Genomic DNA, 21,060 nt, shown 5'->3' on the forward strand with positions numbered 1-21,060 from the left:
AAAGCCAGCCACAATGTCATGCACATTACCCAGAGTCACGGTTCTTCTGAGCAGGATGTGATTAATAGCCCTGCAAACTTGCATCAACACGATTCCAGTGATAGACTTTCCCACTCCAAACTGGTTAGCGACCGATCAGTAGCTGTCTTGAGTTGCCAGCTTCCAGATTCCAATAGCCACCCGCTTCTCCACTGTCAGGGCAACCCTCAATCTCGTGTCCTTGTGCTGCAGGGTGGGGGAGAGCTCATCACACAGTCCCATGAAAGTGGCTTTTCTCATCCGAAAGTTCTGCAGCCACTGCTTGTCATCCCAGATTTGCATGACGATGTGATCCCACCACTCAGTGCTTGTTTCCCAAGCCCAAAAGCGGCGCTCACGATGGTGAGCATGTCCGTGAATGCCACAAGCAAACTCATGTCATATGCGTTACTCGAGTCGATATCGTCGGAGCCCTCACTCTCACTTCGGATTATAAGGAATAACTCGACTGCCAAAGATGACGTGCTGGCGAGACTCATCAGCATACTCCTCAGCAATTCGGGCTCCATTCCCGCAGACTGAAAGGGAAGACAGAGCGCGCAGTACAAAAAATGTTGAAAGATGGCATCAAATGTGGACGGAAGCACAGGGATTGCTGGGATGCGAACTGATGCATCACGGGGTGTTGGGACAGGACCCAGAATGTCCCATCTTCCCCACCCCCTTCCCACAAGCCACAGTGCCATAATGGGAAGAAGTGCTCTGTGGTATAGCTGCCCATAATGCACCGCTCCCAATGCCACTGCAAGTGCTGCAAATGTGGCCACGCCAGTGCGCTTGCAGCTGTCAGTGTGGACAGACTGCAGTGCTTTCCCTACTGCGCTCTCCGAAGGCGGGTTTAACTCAAAGCTCTCTACATCTGCAAATGTAGCCATGCCCCCAGTCTCGCTCCTCATTCAATCTGTGTCCTCTATTCCCTGCTCCTGGTCCCAGTCTCTTTGCCCAGCCAATCACAATTCTCCCCCTGGACACTGGATCCTTGTCATTTCTGTCTCTCCTTTCCTCACCTCCTTCCCCCCACCTCACTGGTTCTCAGTCCCAGCTCCCACACAGCTTCTCATCCAATCTCAATCTCCCCCCAACCTACTAGCTCCCAGTCCCTGTGTCCATCGAGTCCTGGTCTCTGCCCCCGTTCCCAATCCCAGTCTGTTTCCCTTCCCAACCATCTGACCAACATCCAAGTCCCCAGTCTCCACCCTCATAAACTCTTGCCCCACATCACTGACACTAAGGTATATCTCCCTGCCAAATTTCAAATCCCTGCTCGAAAGCATGGGGGCACAAGGATTTTTCAAAGAAAAGGTGACCAGAATTTTTTAACATGGGCAAAACAATTCTTTTTTCCCCTAGACTCATTCTGAGAAACAGCTGAAACATTTTGGCTGAAATTTGCCACAAAAATTCAGCCCAAGGCAGACAACAGAATGGAAAATTTCAGCCCAAATGGTTAAAGTTTGGAAAAGTTATTATAAGCAACTGAAAACAGCATTTTATAAAAGGAAATGTCAGACAACCTTAATAATGGGTGGTGCAAAGGACACACAGAATCAAAGATTGCTAATTTTAAAATAATAATCAGACCTAATTGGAAGACAGAGACACCATACAAAGGATACCCGAGGCAATACAGAACTGAAATGGGACAGTCCTGGGGGCTTGGCATGTCGAGTGGGGGGCCGCCCCTGTTTGCCCAGGGCAGGGTTGGTACACCCGTCACAGGTTTGTCAGGATTCCCTGTTGCAATCATGATCAAGGGGCTCAGGACCCCTGGCGGTCAGAGCAAACAAGTAGTCTGTAGCCCTTGGGCCTACTGGCCAGAGCAAACAATGGCAGTTGGGGCTCTGACCCTCAGGGCAGGGCAGGGCAGAGCAAACAATCAGTCTGCAGCCCCTGGGCGGGACAGAGCAAACACTCAGTCTATATCCAGAGTCCCCAGTAGCCACACCTAGTGGCAATTGCAGACAAGGGTGGGACGGTTGGGGAACCTGGGCCCACCCTACCACACCAGGTTCTTAAACTGCCTATTAAGGGTTCAGGCATTGGCTCCTAACACGTTCCCTGGGTCACTTACTACCGTAAAGCCCATCTCGGGCGTCTCCTCAGCTGACAGTGGCTCGGCATCTCCATCAGTCTCTGTGGTTTGCTAGTCGTCCACAGCGTAGTCAGGGTCCACAGTCCCAACAGCCTAGAGAGTCAATGGTTCTGCTGCAGGAGCCTGCAGCACACATCCTTCCTCCACCAGCCCTGACTGAGCTGGGATGCCTCCTTTTATCTGTCCCCTCCATCTGGAGCACGCACAGCAGGGGAAAGGGGGTATGGTCTCCTGGGCTCATGAGTGGTCACTTCCGTTGACCCAGTGCAGGATTGGTACCTCACAGGGACACAGAACCAAAGCAGAGTCAGAAGAGATAGAACTCCTTTGGTGAAGAATGAACCAAAGGACTCAATGTTCAAAGGATAGTGGTTGGAAGTGGGGGCCAAAAAACTTCAGGGACTGGGGAGTTCCATTGATCCCACACTAGAAAGACAAGGCCCAGGAGTGAAAATTGTGCACAGATGGTATCTTTAGAGACTGTGATTAACAAAGTGAAAAATAGAAACTGATGCCTGAATTCCTGTGCAAAAATAACATATAGGACCTGATGTAACACTCAAAACACTCTACCAAAATATAGAAGTTATGCTTGTACTACTCATCATTGCAGAAAACACTGCTCAGCAGACGCATGCTGTCTAACTGAATCATGAAACATACTTGACTAGGTATAGCCTTAGTGGAAGTTATAACTGACCCCACATTTCTCCTGTGAGTCAGCTGGCCTTGGTTGAACAGGGCTGTTTGTCTGAACCCCATTTGTACCCTTTACCTATGCAATACTCCCATTGACTGGAAGTCAGTGGGGGGGGGGGTTCCCCCCCGCCAAGTAAGGTCTGCTGGTCTGGGTGCTCTGTGTTTCTTCTTTTAGTTTCTGTAGGAGGAAGATTAATGCAAAAAAATTAATACAAATACATATAAAAACCTCTTTTTTCCATCCTCAGGAACAGCCAAGTGAGGTTTTTGTCAAGCTTTCCAATAAAATTCACCTTTGTGCTTAAAATATACATGAGCAATGTTAGTCCAATGGATTAATTACTTTGAAAAACTATTAGCACCTCAAAATAGGGGTTTAGAATAAAAATCCAGCCATAACTATACTATTGAAATAGGCAAATTATGAACTCCAGTAAACTATCACATTTTTAATATAGCCATGGGCCAGGTCAGCCAAATTTAAAATCTTCTCTATGCTAAAGCTAAGGACATTTGGCAACCACTCCACTCCATACATCCTTGAAGAAATACACACAAGCTCACATTCCCTCTCCTTAGCACAGCCACACCGAACATTCCCAATGCCAAGAGGGCTAATGAAAGGAGGAGAGGCACACATGGGGATAATTCCCAGTGTCTGGGTGCTTCAGAAAACCCTATAATTCCTAAAGAGGAACTGTGTTGGTTTTTTTAAATTTAGAGCCCAGTCTTCAAGTTGCTTTGTGTCTGCTGTGACATCAGTGAGAGCAGAAAGCACCCAGCACCTAACAGGAGGTGCTCACTAGCTTGCAGGATTGATGCATCATTTTTAAAATGCACGTCATGCCAGTAGTCAGATTCTCTTTTTCCCACTCCTCTCCCCTGCTGGGTGTGAGGAGCCCTTTCTTCTGGTGTGCTTCTTAAGCACTTGTGCTGATTACAAGGAACTCTTCAGTTATAGATCTAGAGACTGAAGTAGGAGTAGGTGGTGTGTATTTGGCAAGGAAGAAAGGGCAACACTTTTCAAAGATTAAAGTTTAAAAATAAAAATATTCTTCCTAGGGGAAGAAAAATGAGCCTGTCAGTGCTTAAAAATGGAACAGGTTTATATGGGACTAAAATGTGGGATGTTCCTTATTATCACAGTAGTGACCTCCCATGGTCACAGAAAGCATTCCATTCTCTAAACTCCTGTTTTCATCTCCTCATAGCTTTCAATTAAAAAAAATTTTGGATGCATATTTTTCATGCTTTCATCTCAGCCCAAAGGTGAGTTTTTGTGGAAAGTTTGAAGAAAAAACATGCAGGCTGTCTTAATTAACAGGCAGTTATAGAATTGTGGAAAAAAATATGTTTTCTATTTTTGCATATAACCCAAAATGCTTACGTTTCTAAAAAGTTCAGATTTGTCTTAGACTTACCCCCTGAGAGGGTGGCCCAGCAAAATAGGGGTCAGGATATCTGGGTTCTTCTCCTGACTCTGCCACTGACTTGCTGCAATTTTGAGCATCTTACATTATACTTCTCAGTAGTAACTCAATCTCCTCATCTGTAAAATGGAGATAATACTTTCCAAACTTTGTACAAAGTTTTCAGATCTACAGAGAAAAAATGCAATATAAGAACTAACTGTTAAAATATTTGGCTTAGAAATACTAGCACAAAAGTTATTAAAGTTAAATTCATTAACCTTTTAACACGCATCAGTTTCTTGTGAGATGTATCTAAATAGGTGCCCAGGAAAGTTATATTTAAAACTAACAAATTTATTTGAGCATAAGCTTTCGTGAGCTACAGCTCACTTCATCGGATGCATTCAGTGCCACTGAATGCATCCGATGAAGTGAGCTGTAGCTCACGAAAGCTTATGCTCAAATAAATTAGTTAGTCTCTAAGGTGCCACAAGTACTCCTTTTCTTATTGTGAATACAGACTAACACGGCTGCTACTCTGAAACCCATATTTAAAACTGTGTTCATTTTAGCACAATTGGTAAAACTTCATGCATTTTGCTGCTCTGGTAGATAGCAGATAGCTGCTCTGGTAGATAGATTGGTAGATATGGGTTTAGGAAGAACTACCTCACTCTTGGCCCTTCTCCTGAGGCAGGAGTGAAAAATAGGCGGCTATTAACTCTACCAGGAACAGGCTCATTAAAGTGATTATCCTCCCATGTAAGTATCAATTCTCTGACCCCCCCCCCCCCCCCCCCCCCCCGCTATCAACTCTTCCAATACTCTTACCTCCACGACAAGGGCTCAGCTTTCAATCACTGTCCACTGATCAGATAAACCAGCCTCATTGCCACCAGTGCTCTTGACCACTTTACCCCATTTCCAAGCCTTTGGCCCTCCTCACAGTTGTCTGTCCCCCAGATCCCTCTATGACTGGTAAGTGCTGTATCACCCAGCTTTCCTATCATATTGACCCTCTAACTCATAACAAATGCCTGACCCCCACTTGTGGTCTCAAACGCTCTTCACTCCATCATATTCACAGATGTGACAAAACACAGACCCCCCTTCCAGTTCTCAAACTTCCCATTGTGATAAGCCCCGGACTTTTCTTATTAGCTGTCAAATGCAATGACTATCCCATGATCCCCGTTTGAGTTATCAAAACCCTCTGTGACCACTAGCAGCTGATAACCTCTCCCAGCAAACCCTCACAAAAGGCCAAATTCTTCAGTAACACTGGTTGTGATGATTTAGGAAATCCGTGTATGTACAATTTATGAGTTCTGACTGGTATTATGAAATTGCTGTATCATGGATGTGGAGTTAGCCAGGTGCTGTCAGGTCTGTGTTACATAAGCCCCAGACTAGGGACAAAGGAGAGCAGTTAACTTTAATCACTGAGCTCTGCCCAAACAATGTGTATGCTAAGAAAGGTTACCTGAGGGAGGATTGGAAACCAGTTCAACCAAGTTTGCCTGCAGAGCTAGGATTTTCTGGGTGGAATATTTCCCCCAAACAGGAGGAAAAAGAACTAGCCTTTAAAACTACAGAGACTGGGTAAGTAGGGTGACGCCCTGAGTCACACAGAAAGCTTGGGCAGGAGAGAAGCATGCTTAATGCTTTCATAGCAGTGTGGGCTTGTTTAATTGAGGGATCAGCCAGAAAGAAAGAAACTGGGGCACAGGTGAGAGAGACACCATGGTTGAGAGAAACTGTGTGCAAGAAGGGGGCATCCTGAAGCCCAAAGAATGCTCAAGACTGGTGAGGAAACTGAGGTAGGGAAATACACATAGGTGTTTTATTGTTTGCCTACATCTTTACTTAAATATTGCAAGAGAGATAAAGAGTAATTGTGTTTGGAAAACTTTCTGAAGTCTATCTGTGTGTTGATTTGCTTCACCAATATGTGCCCCTCAAGAGTTAAACTAAACATAGAGCGACCATGGATGGAACTCTGGGAAAGGGTGAACTTAAGCTACTCGGGAGTCTGGGAGTGGGTCACTGTTGGTCCTGGGGGCTGAGGGCAGCTAGGCTTTGTAATCCCATTTCCATAAAGTGGTAACAGCCCGCCTATGCTCAGGAAATGTGCTAAAAATGTCAAGGGCTATAACCTTTTCTGCCCAAGGGAAGTTTAAGAGCACATGAATCTAGTGTTTTGGGTCCCCTCCTCAACACAGCAGCCTGGAGTTTCCAGCCAAGAGGGGCTCTACCAGGGATGTGTGTGACAACCGTTGTAAACCCAGATGGTGTCCATTAAAATCAGATGAGTTTCTCTGGATTTATACCGGTGTAACTGGAAGAGGTTGCGCCAAATTATCCTGTTGCATTATTTGGCAAATAATGCAGTATAATAGAGAAAAAAAAGCTGCTTTTGTCTATACCTTGAGACCCACATATGGATTTCATTATTATTGCCTAAATTGTATGATTATATATTGAAAAAAGCCATATTTATATATGCAAAAGGGTAAATTAAGGTTTGTCTCGGAAATTTAGCTGAGAATTTCCTGTTTAAATCCTCAGATTTTATTTGGCATGAATTACCTTTTTTTCCTGGGAGTTAGCAAGTTTTAGCAAAGCAGCACCCAGCCTGTCCACAAGTTTTCAGACTGATCAGAGGGGTGTGACTGGATGCCAAAGTTCAAGCGGAGTCACCCCTGAGGCAGCATAAAGATTACCTGAATGAAGACAGATTTTAGAGTGCTGAAAATATTGATATTTATTGTATGAGCAAAAAAAAAAAATCCCTGTAGAGCTGACAATTCTTAGGTAGAGAGGGGGGTGGAAGGACGAAGGTGCAAAATCCCCTGTATTGGGGAGGAAGGTAATTGTTCTGTCTGTGTGGTAATTTGGATTTGAGAGAAAGTCCCTCTGAGGGGAGACTGGAGGAGGGAATTATTCTGAGTCCCAGTTATCCTCCATCTCAGAATTTGCTTCAGTAGAAGAAATGTACAATATGCACCAAATCTGGGAGTAATCCAAAAACGCCACACTTCCCCTCCAAAACACACATTCTGCTCCAGGGCAGTGAGGTGCAGACGAAGTGGGAGAGGGGGGTTCTGTGCCCCAAACTCAAGGAGGCAAGGGGTAGGGGACACCTCTGTGTGTGTGTGGGGGGGGGGAGAAGACCTGTGCTCTGTGTTTGAGGGGCTAGGGAGAGGTCCTCTGTGTGTGCGCTGGGCTGGAGGCAGTTAAGGGGTGGCTGGGTGCACATGTCTCTGAGCTCTGGCTGGGGATAGGGGTGGTGGCTGCTGGAATGTGTGTGTGGCAGGGGGGCATGTCTGCCTCTGGGTGATGTACCCACGGCAGTGGGCTCTGAGGAGAGCTCTCTCAAGGGTGCTTCTGTGAAAGGGGTGCAGCTGTGGGAGGCTCTATCTGGACAGGTGCCACCTATCAGGGGGGTGTAGGTCTCTAGCTGGGGAGGGGGCTGTTGGGGGAGTGTAGCTCTCTCCAGGATGGTCCATCTCCTGGGGGCTCTAGTTAGGCCATGGGACATCTGGGGGCCCAGTCCATCTCCCGGGGGTTCTAGCCAGGCTGTGGGGTGAGGGGCTCTGGGGAGAGCCAGGTTATCTCCCGGTGGCTCAGGACGGGCCGGTCCATCTCCCGGGGACTCTAGCTAGGCCAGGGAGCTCTGGGGGGCTGGTTGGTCTCCCGGGGTCTCTGGGGTTGGTGTCCAGGAGGCTCAGGGGGAGGGGGGCGGTCTGTCTCCTGGGGGCTCGGGGGGGCGGTCGGTGTCCCGGGGGCTCTAGCCGGGCTACGGGGGTCTGAGGGGGGCGGTCGGTGTCCCGGGGGCTCTAGCCGGGCCGGGGGTCCCTCCCCCGCGCACGCTGCAGGTCTCTATCACCCTCCCGCGCAGGCTGCTGCCTTCCTACCCCCGTTGCCGTGGCAACCGCCCGGCCTCCCCCAGCCCCGCTCCGCCTGCGGAGTCGCTCGGCAGCCGCCGCTCGGAGCCGGACTCGCCGCCGCTGTCACAGCCTCACATGGAGCTGCTGGCTGCGGCGCTCAGCGCCGCCTGCGCCCTGGACCGCGACGGCTCGGCGGAGAGCGCGGCCGGAGCCCGCCCGGCCGGCAGGTGAGGGGCGAGGGTTGACGGCGAGCCGGGGAGGGGACGCCCCGCCGCAGGACCCGCTCACCCCTTCCCACCTGCAGGCGGACCCACCGCCGGGCTCGCGTCCCTCCTCTGCCCCCTGACTCTGAGCCAGAGCGCGGTGACCCGCAGGCTCGGACCCTGCCCCGCCAGGGGCTGCTCTCCACCCCCCGCCCCCCAACCCTCCTGCCCCTTCCGGGGTTGCTCTGCAACCCTCCCCCAACCCTCCTGCCCCGCCCGGGGTTGCTCTCCAACTCCCCCCCCCCCAATCCTCCTGCCCCGCTCGGGGTTGCTCTCCAACCCCCCCCCCCCCATCCTCCTGCCCTGCTGGGGGCTACAATCCCCCTCCCCGGCCGGGGCTGCTCTCCAACCACCCCGCCCCCAACACGCCAACCCTCCTGCCCCGCCAGGGGTTGCTCTCCAACCCCCTCCCCAAACCCTCCTGCCCCGCCAGCGGTTGCTCTCCAACCCTCCTGCCCCGCCCAGGGCTGCTCTCCAACCCCCCTCCATCCTCCTGCCCTGCTGGGGGTTACAATCCCCCCTCCCCCCCCCAACACGCCAATCCCCCTGCCCTGGCCGGGGCTGCTCTCCAACCCCCTCCCAAGATGCCAATCCCCCTGCCCCACCCAGGGCTGCTCTCCACCCCCCCCCCCCCCTCACAACACACCAATCCCCCTGCCCCACCTGGGGCTGTTCTCCAAACCTCCCCTGCCCCAACCCGTACTGATCTCCACTCTCCACACCTTTTCCCCTCCAACACCCCCTATAACCCTTCTCCACCCCCTTACTGACATGGTGTTGACCTCCATTCCAACACCCCCCCCCACACACACACACACAACCAGAACTCATCTCCGTCACATTCCCCCACCCCATACCTATGCATCAACCGGGGCTGATTTTCATCACACTCCTTTCTCCCCCCGCCACCATCTCTCTCACCAACGAGGCTGATCCCCATTTCTCCCCACTTTCAGTCCTCCCCATCTCCCTGTTCCAATCCAGGCTGAACTCCAGCGAGAACCTAGATTCAAGTTCCCTCTCCCTAAACCAGGGTATGTGACTGAACTCTCAGCATCCCTTCCCCCTGCCCCTTTCCATGTACTGGAACTAAGATGCATTCATCCTCTGTTCTCCCTATTCTATACGGACCTGAGCTGAACCCCAGCCAGAATCCCTCGGTTACACACACAAACACACACCTACTCTGAGGCTGGCTCTATCACCTCCTTGCACAGAGCTACGCTCAATCCGTGATGGATCCCATACCCCAGCTCCGGGTGGAATCAGGAGAGGTTACTGCTCTCCTGCAGGGCCAAAGCCTCCACTCCCAGTGCTCAAAGACGGCCCCTGTGGCACATAGGGGTTTTTTGGAGAGGAAGGAGTGTGCTTGCCCCATGGAGGTGAATCATAGGGTAGTTCTGAAAGATACACACTCAGGGTCCCTAAATAGTGTGTCTTGCTGGCCACTGATGCTGGTAAGTGCCAGAGCCCATTGGTGTATGTGGAAGCTGGGGGTGTCAAATGCTTGGGCTGAGGGCAGCTCGATTGACAATGCCTGACTGTATATTTCTCTCCCAAAGAGAATCCCCTTCCACGGCTGGACCAGTGCTTATCCCTGATGAGAGCCCCGTGCTCCCAGAGTGCCCAGCTGCTCTCCCTGAAACTCTGCAAATGATTCACCCTATGACAACTGACTCCTGGAAAACGCTCATTGAACAAATAGGTAAGGGCCATGTTTGTTGTGCCATAAACTTATGGGCTGCCCAAGGCATTGTGCTGTCTGACAGAAATACTGCCCCTATTAACCCAGGCAGTGTTCCTAGATTTCTAGAGTGCGAAGACTTCACTCGTGCATTTCTGATGAGTGAAGACGCTGAATATACATGAGAGAGAAAATAATTCAAACATTTACATATAACCCATTAGAACTAAACTTGGCCTGAAAATTGTAAGAAGTGGTTCAAGTAGGTTACTTTCTAGCCTTTTAATCTTGGGGCAGAATTTATATTAGTTAAAGATACCATCGATATAAGATTCTCCTGGATTTTAGCTCCTTAGTGTGAAATTGGTAGTTCTTAAGGTTGCTTGAACCTTGAAAGCAGCAATAATTGGAGAGCAGGAACTAACCCCCCTAATAGCAGGCATGTGCCACCTTCCACTGCTCTCAAGGTGTGAGGACACGGGAAGTGGAAAAAGCTCCCCACAGGAGAGAGCTCCTCCTCAGCCATCAATCCAGATCTTCACTGGTCTATTATCATCAATCATTTATGATACAGTAGCACCAAGAGGCCTTATTAGGACCCTGCTGTGCAGGGAGAGCAAGAAACAGTCCCTGCCCCAAAGAGCTTACATTTAAATAGCTTAGACAGATAAATAGACAAACAAAAAATGAAAAAACAAGACATCTTTTAAAAACTAAATTGGGGTATCCCCCCCCCCACTCCCATTTTCCAGATGCTCCAGCCATTGCTGATCTAGTGTGCTTTTCTTCCACTCTGGCTACGCCACAGAGGTAGATAAGGAAAAGCCCAAATAAAAAGCAATCAAAAGGTGCCTACAAGCCAAAGATATCTAAAGGCAAACCCTTTCAGTACATGCAATCCAGTCACTCCTCTCTACAGGAAGCAGTGGGAGATTCCTATTTTCTCCAGGGCTTCCTGGGAATGGGAGCATGGACCAGGGTTGCAACACAGCCACTTTTACACTAAGTCTAAATAAATATGGTTCTTTCAACAAAAATCTCAAAATACAAATTCAACATAAAACCCTTTTGAAAAAAAGCAACAAGTTATGTATATACACATTCAACCTCAAACGCATATCCACATATTTACTTAAATTTATTATAAATACACTTCCCTATTAAGCATATTATTTGGATTACAGAATCAGTACCTCATTGTGCTGAGGCTGAACAAACATACTATAAGAGAGAGAGTCCCTGCCTGAAAGAGACTGTAAACTAAAGATCTGATCCTGTAATCTGATCCATGTGGATAGATTACTGCACCTGTGTGGAACCCCAGTGGCTTTGTCAGGCTGTGTGTGTGTCCACTCACATAAATCAGTTTTCAGGATTGGGGCCTAACTAGGGAGAAAATGCAACACAGATAGGGGTGCAGACAGAAGGAGGAAGGCAAGTATGAGAATAACAGGAACACAAGATTGCATATATCAGGGGTGGCCAAGAGCCATATGTAGCTCTTTTACAGTTAAAGTGGGGCTCACAGAGCCCCACAAACCCTTCCATTCTCTGCCTACCAGATTGGGGGGCAGAGCTCAGGGCTTCTGCCCTGCAGCAGAATGGTGGGGCTAGGGCTTCTGCCAGTGGCGACTGCTACCTGATGAGGTTTGCCCCCCTCTAACAGCTTGAGTCATGCTCCCCCTTACCCTGAACAGTCCTCCCTGCAGATCCCAGCTGTTTGCCACTGCCTCTCCTCACAACTGCAGCGCTCAGCTCGCCAGCTCCAGCAGCTGCCATGCAGGGAGGGGGCCTAGTAGTACCAAGTGACTGAGCAAGGTCATCAAATCCTGGCAAAATCTGGGGTGTGGTATGTGACTCCATGGGCCCTCCCGGGTGTCACCTCTGGCTTCTGCCCAGCAGGGAGGTGGATCTCCTGGCTTCAACCCTGCAGGATGTGCCTGCTGGGGCTTGGGGCTTCAGCAGAAGCTCCGAGCCCAGACAGGCGCCTCCTGCGGGGCTGAAGCCCTGAGACCCTCCTCCTCGCAGGGCTGAACCCTGAGCCCAGACAAGCACCTCCTATGGAGCTGAAGCCCTGAGACCCCCGCTCCCTACAGGGCTGAACCCCAAGCCCAGACAGGCTTCTCCTGCAGGGCTGAAGCCCCAAGATCCCCCTCCCCATAGGGCAGAAGCCTCTAGCCCCACCACTCCACCGCAGGGTTGAAGCCCCAGCAGGTGCGCCTCACCTCTTGAATTTTTGAAGATTGTTGTATGTGGCTCAGAGGGTCAGTAAGTTTGGCCACCCCGGGTATATATTCTTAGCTGAATGTATAATTTGGAGACTTCAGTGGCTTTTATATTTGTTTGATATTTTAAATAAGTGGACACTATCGGGCCACTTGCTCCGCATATCCAACTTAACTCTCCAAAAAAACCCACCAAATAAATACATTATCAAAGCATTAGATTGTCTATTGTTAAGTGAGAAACATCAGTGAATATATTTATTGATATCTCTTTATAAGGTAATAGTTCCTGAAATGTAGATAACAAAAATATATAAAATATAACCCCAAAATCCATAGGTCAGAGTTATGGTTGTGTTATGATAAAATGCACATCTTTGTACTTGATGAGAGTAACATATGTGGTCAGTGTAAAATATATGATATATTTAGCTGTTGATCTCCTTGTCTTTAGGTGCTTGAGTTTTTTAAATTATGTGGTAGGTAATTTAACTGTGGTCACTTAGCAACCTTAACTGGTTTCATAAATGATGTTTTTGTCTTTAATTATGGAGCAGCTGATAGCTATACAGCCTTAACTGTAGAGCAGCTAAGTTTCTATGTAAAGCTTAATTTAACATCCTCTCTAAAATTCACACACACACACACACACACACAAAAAGATAAATATTACTGGGCCAACGGAAATATACAGATCACACTGTAAGACTTATGGGATTATACAAATCAGAGTCTTATTGTATAGTGTGTTAGATGCAGATCTGTACTGGCTACACATGTTATGAAGGGATAAGGTACGCTGACATTCTGAGTTTCTCGTGGTCTCCATAATGGGCAGAGTTAAGATTGTTGGGGTTTCTTGTGTGGGAAGTGTTATCTTAACTGTTTCTCTCAAGGTTGTGGGGTTTTGTTTTTTAAGCATAACATGTTCTTTTAAGGAATACATGGCATGGGGAGGGGAGTGTAAATGAGCATTTCCTGATTTTCCCATGTTTGGGTTTTGGAGTTCCATGTTCTGGAGGCATGAAAGGATAAGGTGGCTCTGCTGTAGAGCAGCAGCCTTAGCTCCACTTTAACAAAGCTTTGTTATGTGGAAATCCAGTATAAAGTCCAAATAGTGACTCAGAAAGCCAAGTTGTTGAACAGTCCAGGCTTTGATATCTTGGCAGCCTGGAAGAGATGCTCCAGGACACCAGTGGGGAGAGAAGGCTGAAGCCTGTCATGGGCCAAAATGGGAAATCTCCTAGAGATTCTGGTAAGCTGTCAGGCAAAACCCTACAGCTGGGAATGAGGAGGCTACTTGGACCACTGAGGACATTTACCAGGAACAGGAGAAGTCTGCATTTAGGTGTAGGGTTATTGATGAGGAGAGGCTGAACCTTGGAGGATGCTATGGGAAGCTTGGACCAAGGAAGAAATGGAAGACATTGAGAAAGCTTGAGTAAGTTAGATGCTAGAAGAAGTCAGACAATATTTGTCAGCCAAAACAGCAGAATTTTGGGCATAGTTCGGGGATGTAGTGAACAGTTTTAAATTTATATACACGCTGCCTGATCTGTTGTCTCCTTCCTGCTGCATTTCTACTAATCTCCCAAGGCAGATGTGTTATTATAGTCTTAATTTAGTGGCAATGTGTTAATGAAAGGCTTGATAAAGATGTAAAAACAGCCCTAGACACCAAAACAACCTAATTGCCAAATATCAATCTAGTTACTTATATGGCCCTCATCATTTTAGTGTCTGAGCATCTCAAATCATTAATGGATTTTATTTTCACAACACCTCTGTGAGGAAGAGTATTACATTTTTACAGATGGGGAACTGAGGCACAGGGTAGATTAAGTGATTTGTGCAAGGTACTACAGGGAGTCTCTGGCTGAGCCAAGAATCCAGTGGGACTTCCCAAGTTCCAGTCCACAGCCTTAGGCACTGGACCATCCTTCTTACCCTGCTACAAGAAATGCTGCTCCCAGGAAGCTAAAAATCTGCAAACTGATGTGTGTAAGATGTACTTGCGTCCACCCATGTTGTACTCTTTAGGAGAAAGATTGCCATCAGTCACAGACTGCACAAGGGTCAGCTGCAGTAGGTTAATTATTCCTATATCCCCATTAGTGGGCTTTTTCTTGTATAGGCATAGAAGAGGACGAGGTCCTTGCCCATGGGAGTCTACAGTCTAAATTGGATAACATAAATTAAACTGACAACACATTGTGGTAAAGGGGGAAAGGAAACAGTAACCAGTGGAGAGACATATTATGAGCTGAATCTCCGAGAAGAATCTGCTGTTGTAGATCCTTGCAACTTAACCCAACAGGACCTGACTACGAGTGTTGGGTTCAGGTTGAGTCTGAAAACAACCCAACCATTTCGTCTTGGGTCATGTTGTCTCTTATCCCTCTTCCTGCCTCACTGTGCTCTGTATGTGCTGTGAGTGAATGTGCTGAGGAGTCTCAGTATCTGTCATGTTGTTCTGTACCAGATATGGATTGGTTATAGAGCTTGCTTATACACACCAGCTGTGTTCATCATAAGAGCATTTAATGTTCTGCCAGATATGCCTGAGGTTCGTTTAAAATCAGGTTTTTATAGACCGTGCCACCTAGTGGCTGAACAGTTTAGCATTCCATTACATCTTCTCCGGCACGTGAGCTGATTTTCAGTGGCACTCACACTGTCCAGGTCCTGGCCACCAGTCCGGGGGGCTCTGCATTTTAATTTAATTTTACATGAAGCTTCTTAAACATTTTTAAAACCTTATTTACTTTACATACAACAATAGTTTAGTTATATATTAAAGACTTATAGAAAGACTTATAGAAAGAGGCCTTCTAAAAATATTAAAATGTATTCTGGCACGCGAAACCTTAAATTAGAGTTAATAAATGAAGACTCGGCACACCACTTCTGAAAGGTTGCCGACTCCTGTTCTACATTCTTACCATTTACAGTATTTACACGGTCAAACTGTCTTTGAAGTTCATTATTTTTGTATACCTGAAAACACAGGCCATGATGACTAGGTAATGATGTCCTCTGACTTTGAATAAATCTGCAGCTAGTCTCTTCCAAGGTCTGTCTGGTAGAGGTGTTGATATTCAAGGTTCTTTGTGTTTTGTTTGTCTGTTAGTTCTACAGAGTTCACATGCAGATACTTTATTCTTTACGTCTGTGCTGATGCCTGGCCACCACACTGATTTGTTAGCCTGTTCATGGCATTCAGTTAATTCTTGATGTTCTTCATGGATGAGGTTTAGGATGTCTCCTCTCATTTCGTTAGGAATGACGATGAAGTTGCCTTTAATCATGAGTCCATTTGACTTGCTGAAGTCTTTTGTCACTTCCTTAGTATCCTTTAGATACTTGGTCCAGCTGCCCCAATGTAACTTAGAAACTTCCTGAAGTTGCATGTCTGTTGAGGTTGCTTTCTGTAGCAGGAATAGTCTCTTTTCTCACACTGGTTTGAATGTGTCCACAATATCCACATATGCCTTTACGTCATCTTCAAACTCTCAAGTAGTGAAGTGCGATGCTGGGCTCCGTGACAGAACGTCTGCTGCTACCAGATTTTTCCCAGGAATATATCTAGCAATTGAGTTAAATTACATTAATCTCAGCAATAGACATTGGCATCTCAGAGGTGCTTGATCAGGGTCTTTTCCATTGATGCGGGTTACAAGTGGTTTATGATCTGTTATCACTGTGGGTTTGTGGATGTCATAGTAATTGAGAACTGGAGCTGTTGAGATAATTTTTAACCTTTTTGAAGACAGTTTTTTGATTTGGCCCCCACAGGCAAGATGTGTTGGACTTTAACAATTTATTCAGTGGTTTTGTCACTGTAGAAAGGTCTGGTAGGTATTGACCAAGATAATTTATCATCCTTGGTGTACATCTCAGTTCTGGTACATTCATTGGTGCATTCAATTCTTGAATTGCTTTCACTTTCTCAGGGCTAGGATTGATTCCATTTTTGTTTGTCTGTCCCAGAAACTTTATTTGGGGCATGCAGAAAATGCACTTTTCCTTGTTTATCTTCAGTCTAGACTAACTCTTAGGTTTAGGACTTCATTGAGGGTTTTGTTGTACAGTATTCTTCCATTGAAGATCCATATATCGGAATATCATCCATGAAACCTACAACTCCATTTGTGTTCGTTAACAGTTCTGCCATCTTTCTTTGGAAAATTTCAGGTGCACTGGTAATTCCAAAAGATAATCTTTGAAAACAAAATCTCCCAAAGGATGTGATAAATGTAGTCAGTTTAGCACTTTCTTTGGCTAATTTGGCAGAATCTGCTTTGAGAATACTTTCAGAGTAACAGCCGTGTTAGTCTTTATTCGCAAAAAGAAAAGGAGTACTTGTGGCACCTTAGAGACTAACCAATTTATTTGAGCAAATAAATTGGTTAGTCTCTAAGGTGCCACAAGTACTCCTTTTCTTTTTGAGAATACTGTACCTCCTTTCACTTTTGGGAGGAAGTCATGCAATGTTGGGACTGCTTCATTAAGTCCTTTAAGATCCACACATTCATATTTTTCCATTTTTCTTTATTACTGGTACCATTGTGGCACACCATGCTGTTGGCTCAGCACTTTTCTTAATTATGCCATTCTCTCTAACTCGTTTTCCACTTTATGAAGTAATGGATGAGAATCCTGCAAGGGATATGTACACTATATGGTTCAGCGTTGTCTCAAATTTATTTGGATCTCCTTTCAAAAGCTCAATATCACCAAATATTCCATTGAGTTCATCTACCTTTCTCATTAAACCCATCATGGCTGCCACACTGTGGCTGAGAAAGGTGTTGGTCTGTGGTCCTTTGATCACATCCACTTGAATGCAAAGCTTTTGTCTTTGTAAACTATTTCTGTGATGAACTGGTTCATGCAATTAAGAATACCTCCATGGCTACCCAGACGCATGTCAGGTGACTTCAGCTCTGGAAGGGGTTAAAGGTGATTGTGAGTCCCTTCTGAGATGACTGGTGAAGTCAACTCCTAAGTGAATTGTCTTGCTATGAATATTCAATTTCACTCTCCAGGCAGGCTCTATGTGAATACAAGAAATAGAGCCTGGAAAAAATGGCTCTTGATTCTCTGGAATATGAGTCAACTCCCTGACTGCTTTGGTGCAGCAAACACATGCAAAATTTGCACATTTCATGCATTTATTACATGGTGTACCTCTAGCTGGACATGCATCATCTCTTGGTATATGACTTTTTCCACACCTTGTGTGTGTAGGCTGGAATTTGTCCCTCTTAGCCTCAGAGTTCTCTCTCCTTGCCTCAGGGGTTTTATGATAATAACTTAACACTCAAATGTCTGTTTATAGTTTCTAAGCTAGTTTCAGATTTTTCAATTTGCTCCTGTCTTTTGTACTGTTTGACTAATTTTGACTGCTTTGCCATCTGTATAGCTGTGCTTAGGGTTAAATCTCTCTTGAGTTGTAGCTGCTGTGAAAGATTTTTATCTGTTAACCCAATAACCAGCCTGTATTTGGTAATTCATGTTTTTCATTTCCAAAATTACAGTTTTCAGCCAACATCTGCATTTTCCCTTGGTTCTTGAATTCTCTGGTGAAAACATCCCCTTTCATAAACCACATTTTTCTAGGATATAAAGTATGCATCAAATATAGCCAGAATCCTTTCATAATCATTTGTGACTGTCTTCAGTAAAGTCAAAAGATTTAAAGATATGGGGAAGTGAGCAAACCATAGCATAAATTTAAAAAGATACCTATACATCTTCAGTTTCTTTGAGGAGTTTGTTTGCAATTTGAAATCTTGCAAAACACTGCTTCCAGTCTGTTCGTTGTGAAGGTTTTTCAAAGTTGAAATTCTCTGGGGCACTGAAGAATGGCATGGCGATGAGATCCTGCGTCCTTTATTGCTGTTCCTTCTGTCTCTATTCTTAGTTTACTCCTGTCAACATGTCACATTCTTCTGTACCCGATATGGACTGGTCATAGAGCTTGCTTATACACACCAGATGTGTTCATCATAAGTAGAGCCCTGCAAATCCTGAGGTATCTGCTTTATATCCATGGACCATTTTTGTGGATAGCAGCTCAGATGCAGATACAAATTTTGTATCTGCGCAGGGCTCTGGAGCTGTAGCACAGACTCACCAGAGCAGGTGGAGGGACCTAGGCTCCCGACAGCTGCCAACGCGTCTCTCCTTGACCAGGCTCCAGCTGGGGCTGGGGGTGCCTCGGAGCCACAGCCTAGCCATGATAAGAGCTGAGAGGGCAGCTGTGGGGACCTGTGGTGGACCTGCCCTGGGCGGGGGGCCCAAGAAGCCCCCGGTTCGTGTCCCTGCCCCCCAGACCTCCCACCCAGGACAGGCAGAGGGACTGCACCGTGGTTCCTCACAGCTGCCCACGCGGCTCTTACCGTGGCCGGGTTGAGGCTCTGAGGCACATGCCCCGCCCTGCCTGAGAGCCACACGGGCAGCTGTAGGGAGCTGGTGCAAAGTTGCTGAACCTCCACCTTCCCTCAGCCAGGCAGGGGCATGGCTGAGGGCTGCTCTCAGCCCCCTCCCCCCCGCCATGCACCACGGGCAGGTGGAGGGTCTGCTGTGGTTCCCCAGAGCTGTCTGGGCTCCCCGGCTAGGCTCCATGCTGGCCTGGCCGGGGAGGAGAGGGGGTGGGGGCTTGGGAAGGAAGAAGAGGGTAAGGGGGAGGGGTCTGTCCCTGTGAAAAGTGGATGGACGAGGCTCCCCGTTTCCCCACCCTCCGTTCCGGCGCCACTGGTCACTGCTGCACAGTGCTGTTTAGAGCCCTGCAAATCCGTGGATATCTACAGATATCCGTATCCGTGGATGCAGATACCTTCAGACAATTTTTGCGGATCGCAGATCAGATGCGGATACACGTTTCTGTATCCACTCAGGGCTCTAATCATAAGTGTCTTAATGTTCTGCCAGGTATGGCTGAGGTTTGTTAAAATAGGGTATGTTACACACTGCGCCATCTAGTAGCTGAGCAGTACAATACGGTTTAACATTCGATTACAGTGCCTCTTACTTGGCAGCACACACAGCTCAGTGAAGCTGTGGAGGCTGGCAGTAGTGGGACATGTAGCTATCACCAGGCCGACCCACCAGGCAGGAGGCGGCTGCAGATGGATAGCAAGCATGGGGAGTGGTGAGCAGGAAGCTCCCCCAGGCCAAGCCCCAAGGACAAGGTGGTGGCGCTGACACAGGTTCGGGAGGAAGTGTTGGGTTTGGGTCAGGCTGGTTCTGAAAACAACTCAACACTCTCAGGTCAGGTTCAGATTGTCTGTGCTCAGCTCTGCCTTGGGTCCAGGGCAGGTTTTAAAATTAGGGCCAAGCAGACCTCTGCAAGTGAAACTTGGAACCTATTCCAGGTGGTTGCAGTGAACCAGAATTCATTCCAAATGCCTTCAGGAAACACTAGACTATATATACTGTTACATACAAAATATTAAAAACCTGTGTTAAGTAAGTTCAGATTGCAAAATCAAACACTCATAAGTTAGAAATCCCAGGATGAAGGTTGTCCATGCACCCTTAATTCATCCCCCTTGTGTGTATGCATTATGATACAGTCTAATTCCATGATCACATACAATTTTCAGTTTTTAATACAAATAGACAAAATGAAGTAAAATAATAGCAGAGAGAGGTTCAAAATGGGAATATATAAAACCTATGAATAGTATACGATGCAAACCACTACTTTAGCCATTTAAATCAATGTGACAACAATTCCATACTTCCATACTCTAAGATTTGCATTGTTAAAACCAGCTAATACCTAGACAGCCATTGCCCAATAAAACTTTTGTAACAAGAGGTACACGTATCTTCAGTGTAATCTTTGACTCCTCCTCTGTCCCCATATTCAGGCCAATCCCAGATCATAGTTTCTCTCTCTTCAACATCTTAAAAAAATCAATTCCTACCTTTCAGGAGGTCTAAAATGCCTCTCCAGGCCACGATCATATCCTGATTTAACCACCATAGCCTCCTGCTTAAGTTTCCTGATTCTCACTTTGATTCCCTTCAGTCTGTCCCAAAATATTGCAGATAAAATCATTTTCACATGCTGCTCTAGTCACATTAACTCCCCTCACCTTCCATATCGAATTCATGCTTCCCATCCTTATCACCAACACCCTTCCCAAATTCGTCACTACCTATATCTCTGTTTTCATATTTTAGTATTTGGCTTTTTGCTGTCTTTGCTCTGCCCAAAGGTCTTCCTACTCATCCTCCTTTCTGTCCTTCTCCCACTATCATCTTCATGCTTTCATACTTTCTCTATGTCTGGAACACCCACTAGGTAGGCTTCCCTCTACCTTCAAATCCTTCTTTAAAATGTGTTTCTCTCTCCAACCCTACCTAAGCTGACACTTTTGGGCTGAAGGCTCCTTGGGAAAGGGATGTTGTCTTCCATCTTTGGCAGATCAAAGGAAAGGTGGATCAGGTAGGGAACATATTAACAAAACAAGAATTTCATTGACTAGAATTTTATTTCATGTTCTCCAAAAACAGAAGGAAAGAATCTGCCCAACAGATCCTTATTAAAGGGATCTGCCTCTAAATGTTTACAAAGAGAATAAACCATAATTCCACAAAACAAAGTGGGGTTATTTGCCTATAATTTTCAGGATAAGACCCATCAGCGCAACTTCCTTCCTTCCACATGTCTCCTCTACTGTGGAACAGGTAGTCTTTTTTTATATAGTCCCCTTATTCCCCAGCATGCCCCGGGGACTGCA

The 21,060-nt window shown here is 46.7% G+C and overlaps 1 protein-coding gene across 5 annotated transcripts in view; it reads left to right on the plus strand.

The window, feature by feature from the left end:
- NGEF (neuronal guanine nucleotide exchange factor) overlaps positions 1 to 21,060 on the plus strand; it is a 113,182-nt gene that overhangs the window by 54,430 nt on the left and 37,692 nt on the right. For 2 of the 5 annotated variants that reach the window (XM_037909114.2, XM_043522635.1), the window contains 2 exons: positions 8,144 to 8,359; positions 9,958 to 10,100. In XM_037909114.2, the coding sequence (XP_037765042.1) occupies positions 8,144 to 8,359; positions 9,958 to 10,100 (359 nt within the window). Of the gene's footprint in view, positions 1 to 5,476; positions 6,063 to 8,143; positions 8,360 to 9,957; positions 10,101 to 21,060 lie in introns of those variants that run through there. The other 3 variants (XM_043522636.1, XM_037909115.2, XM_037909116.2) reach the window with 3 other exon arrangements.

Source organism: Chelonia mydas, chromosome 9, assembly GCF_015237465.2.
Source record: "Chelonia mydas isolate rCheMyd1 chromosome 9, rCheMyd1.pri.v2, whole genome shotgun sequence".
In the NCBI taxonomy this organism is placed as follows: Eukaryota; Metazoa; Chordata; order Testudines; family Cheloniidae; genus Chelonia; species Chelonia mydas.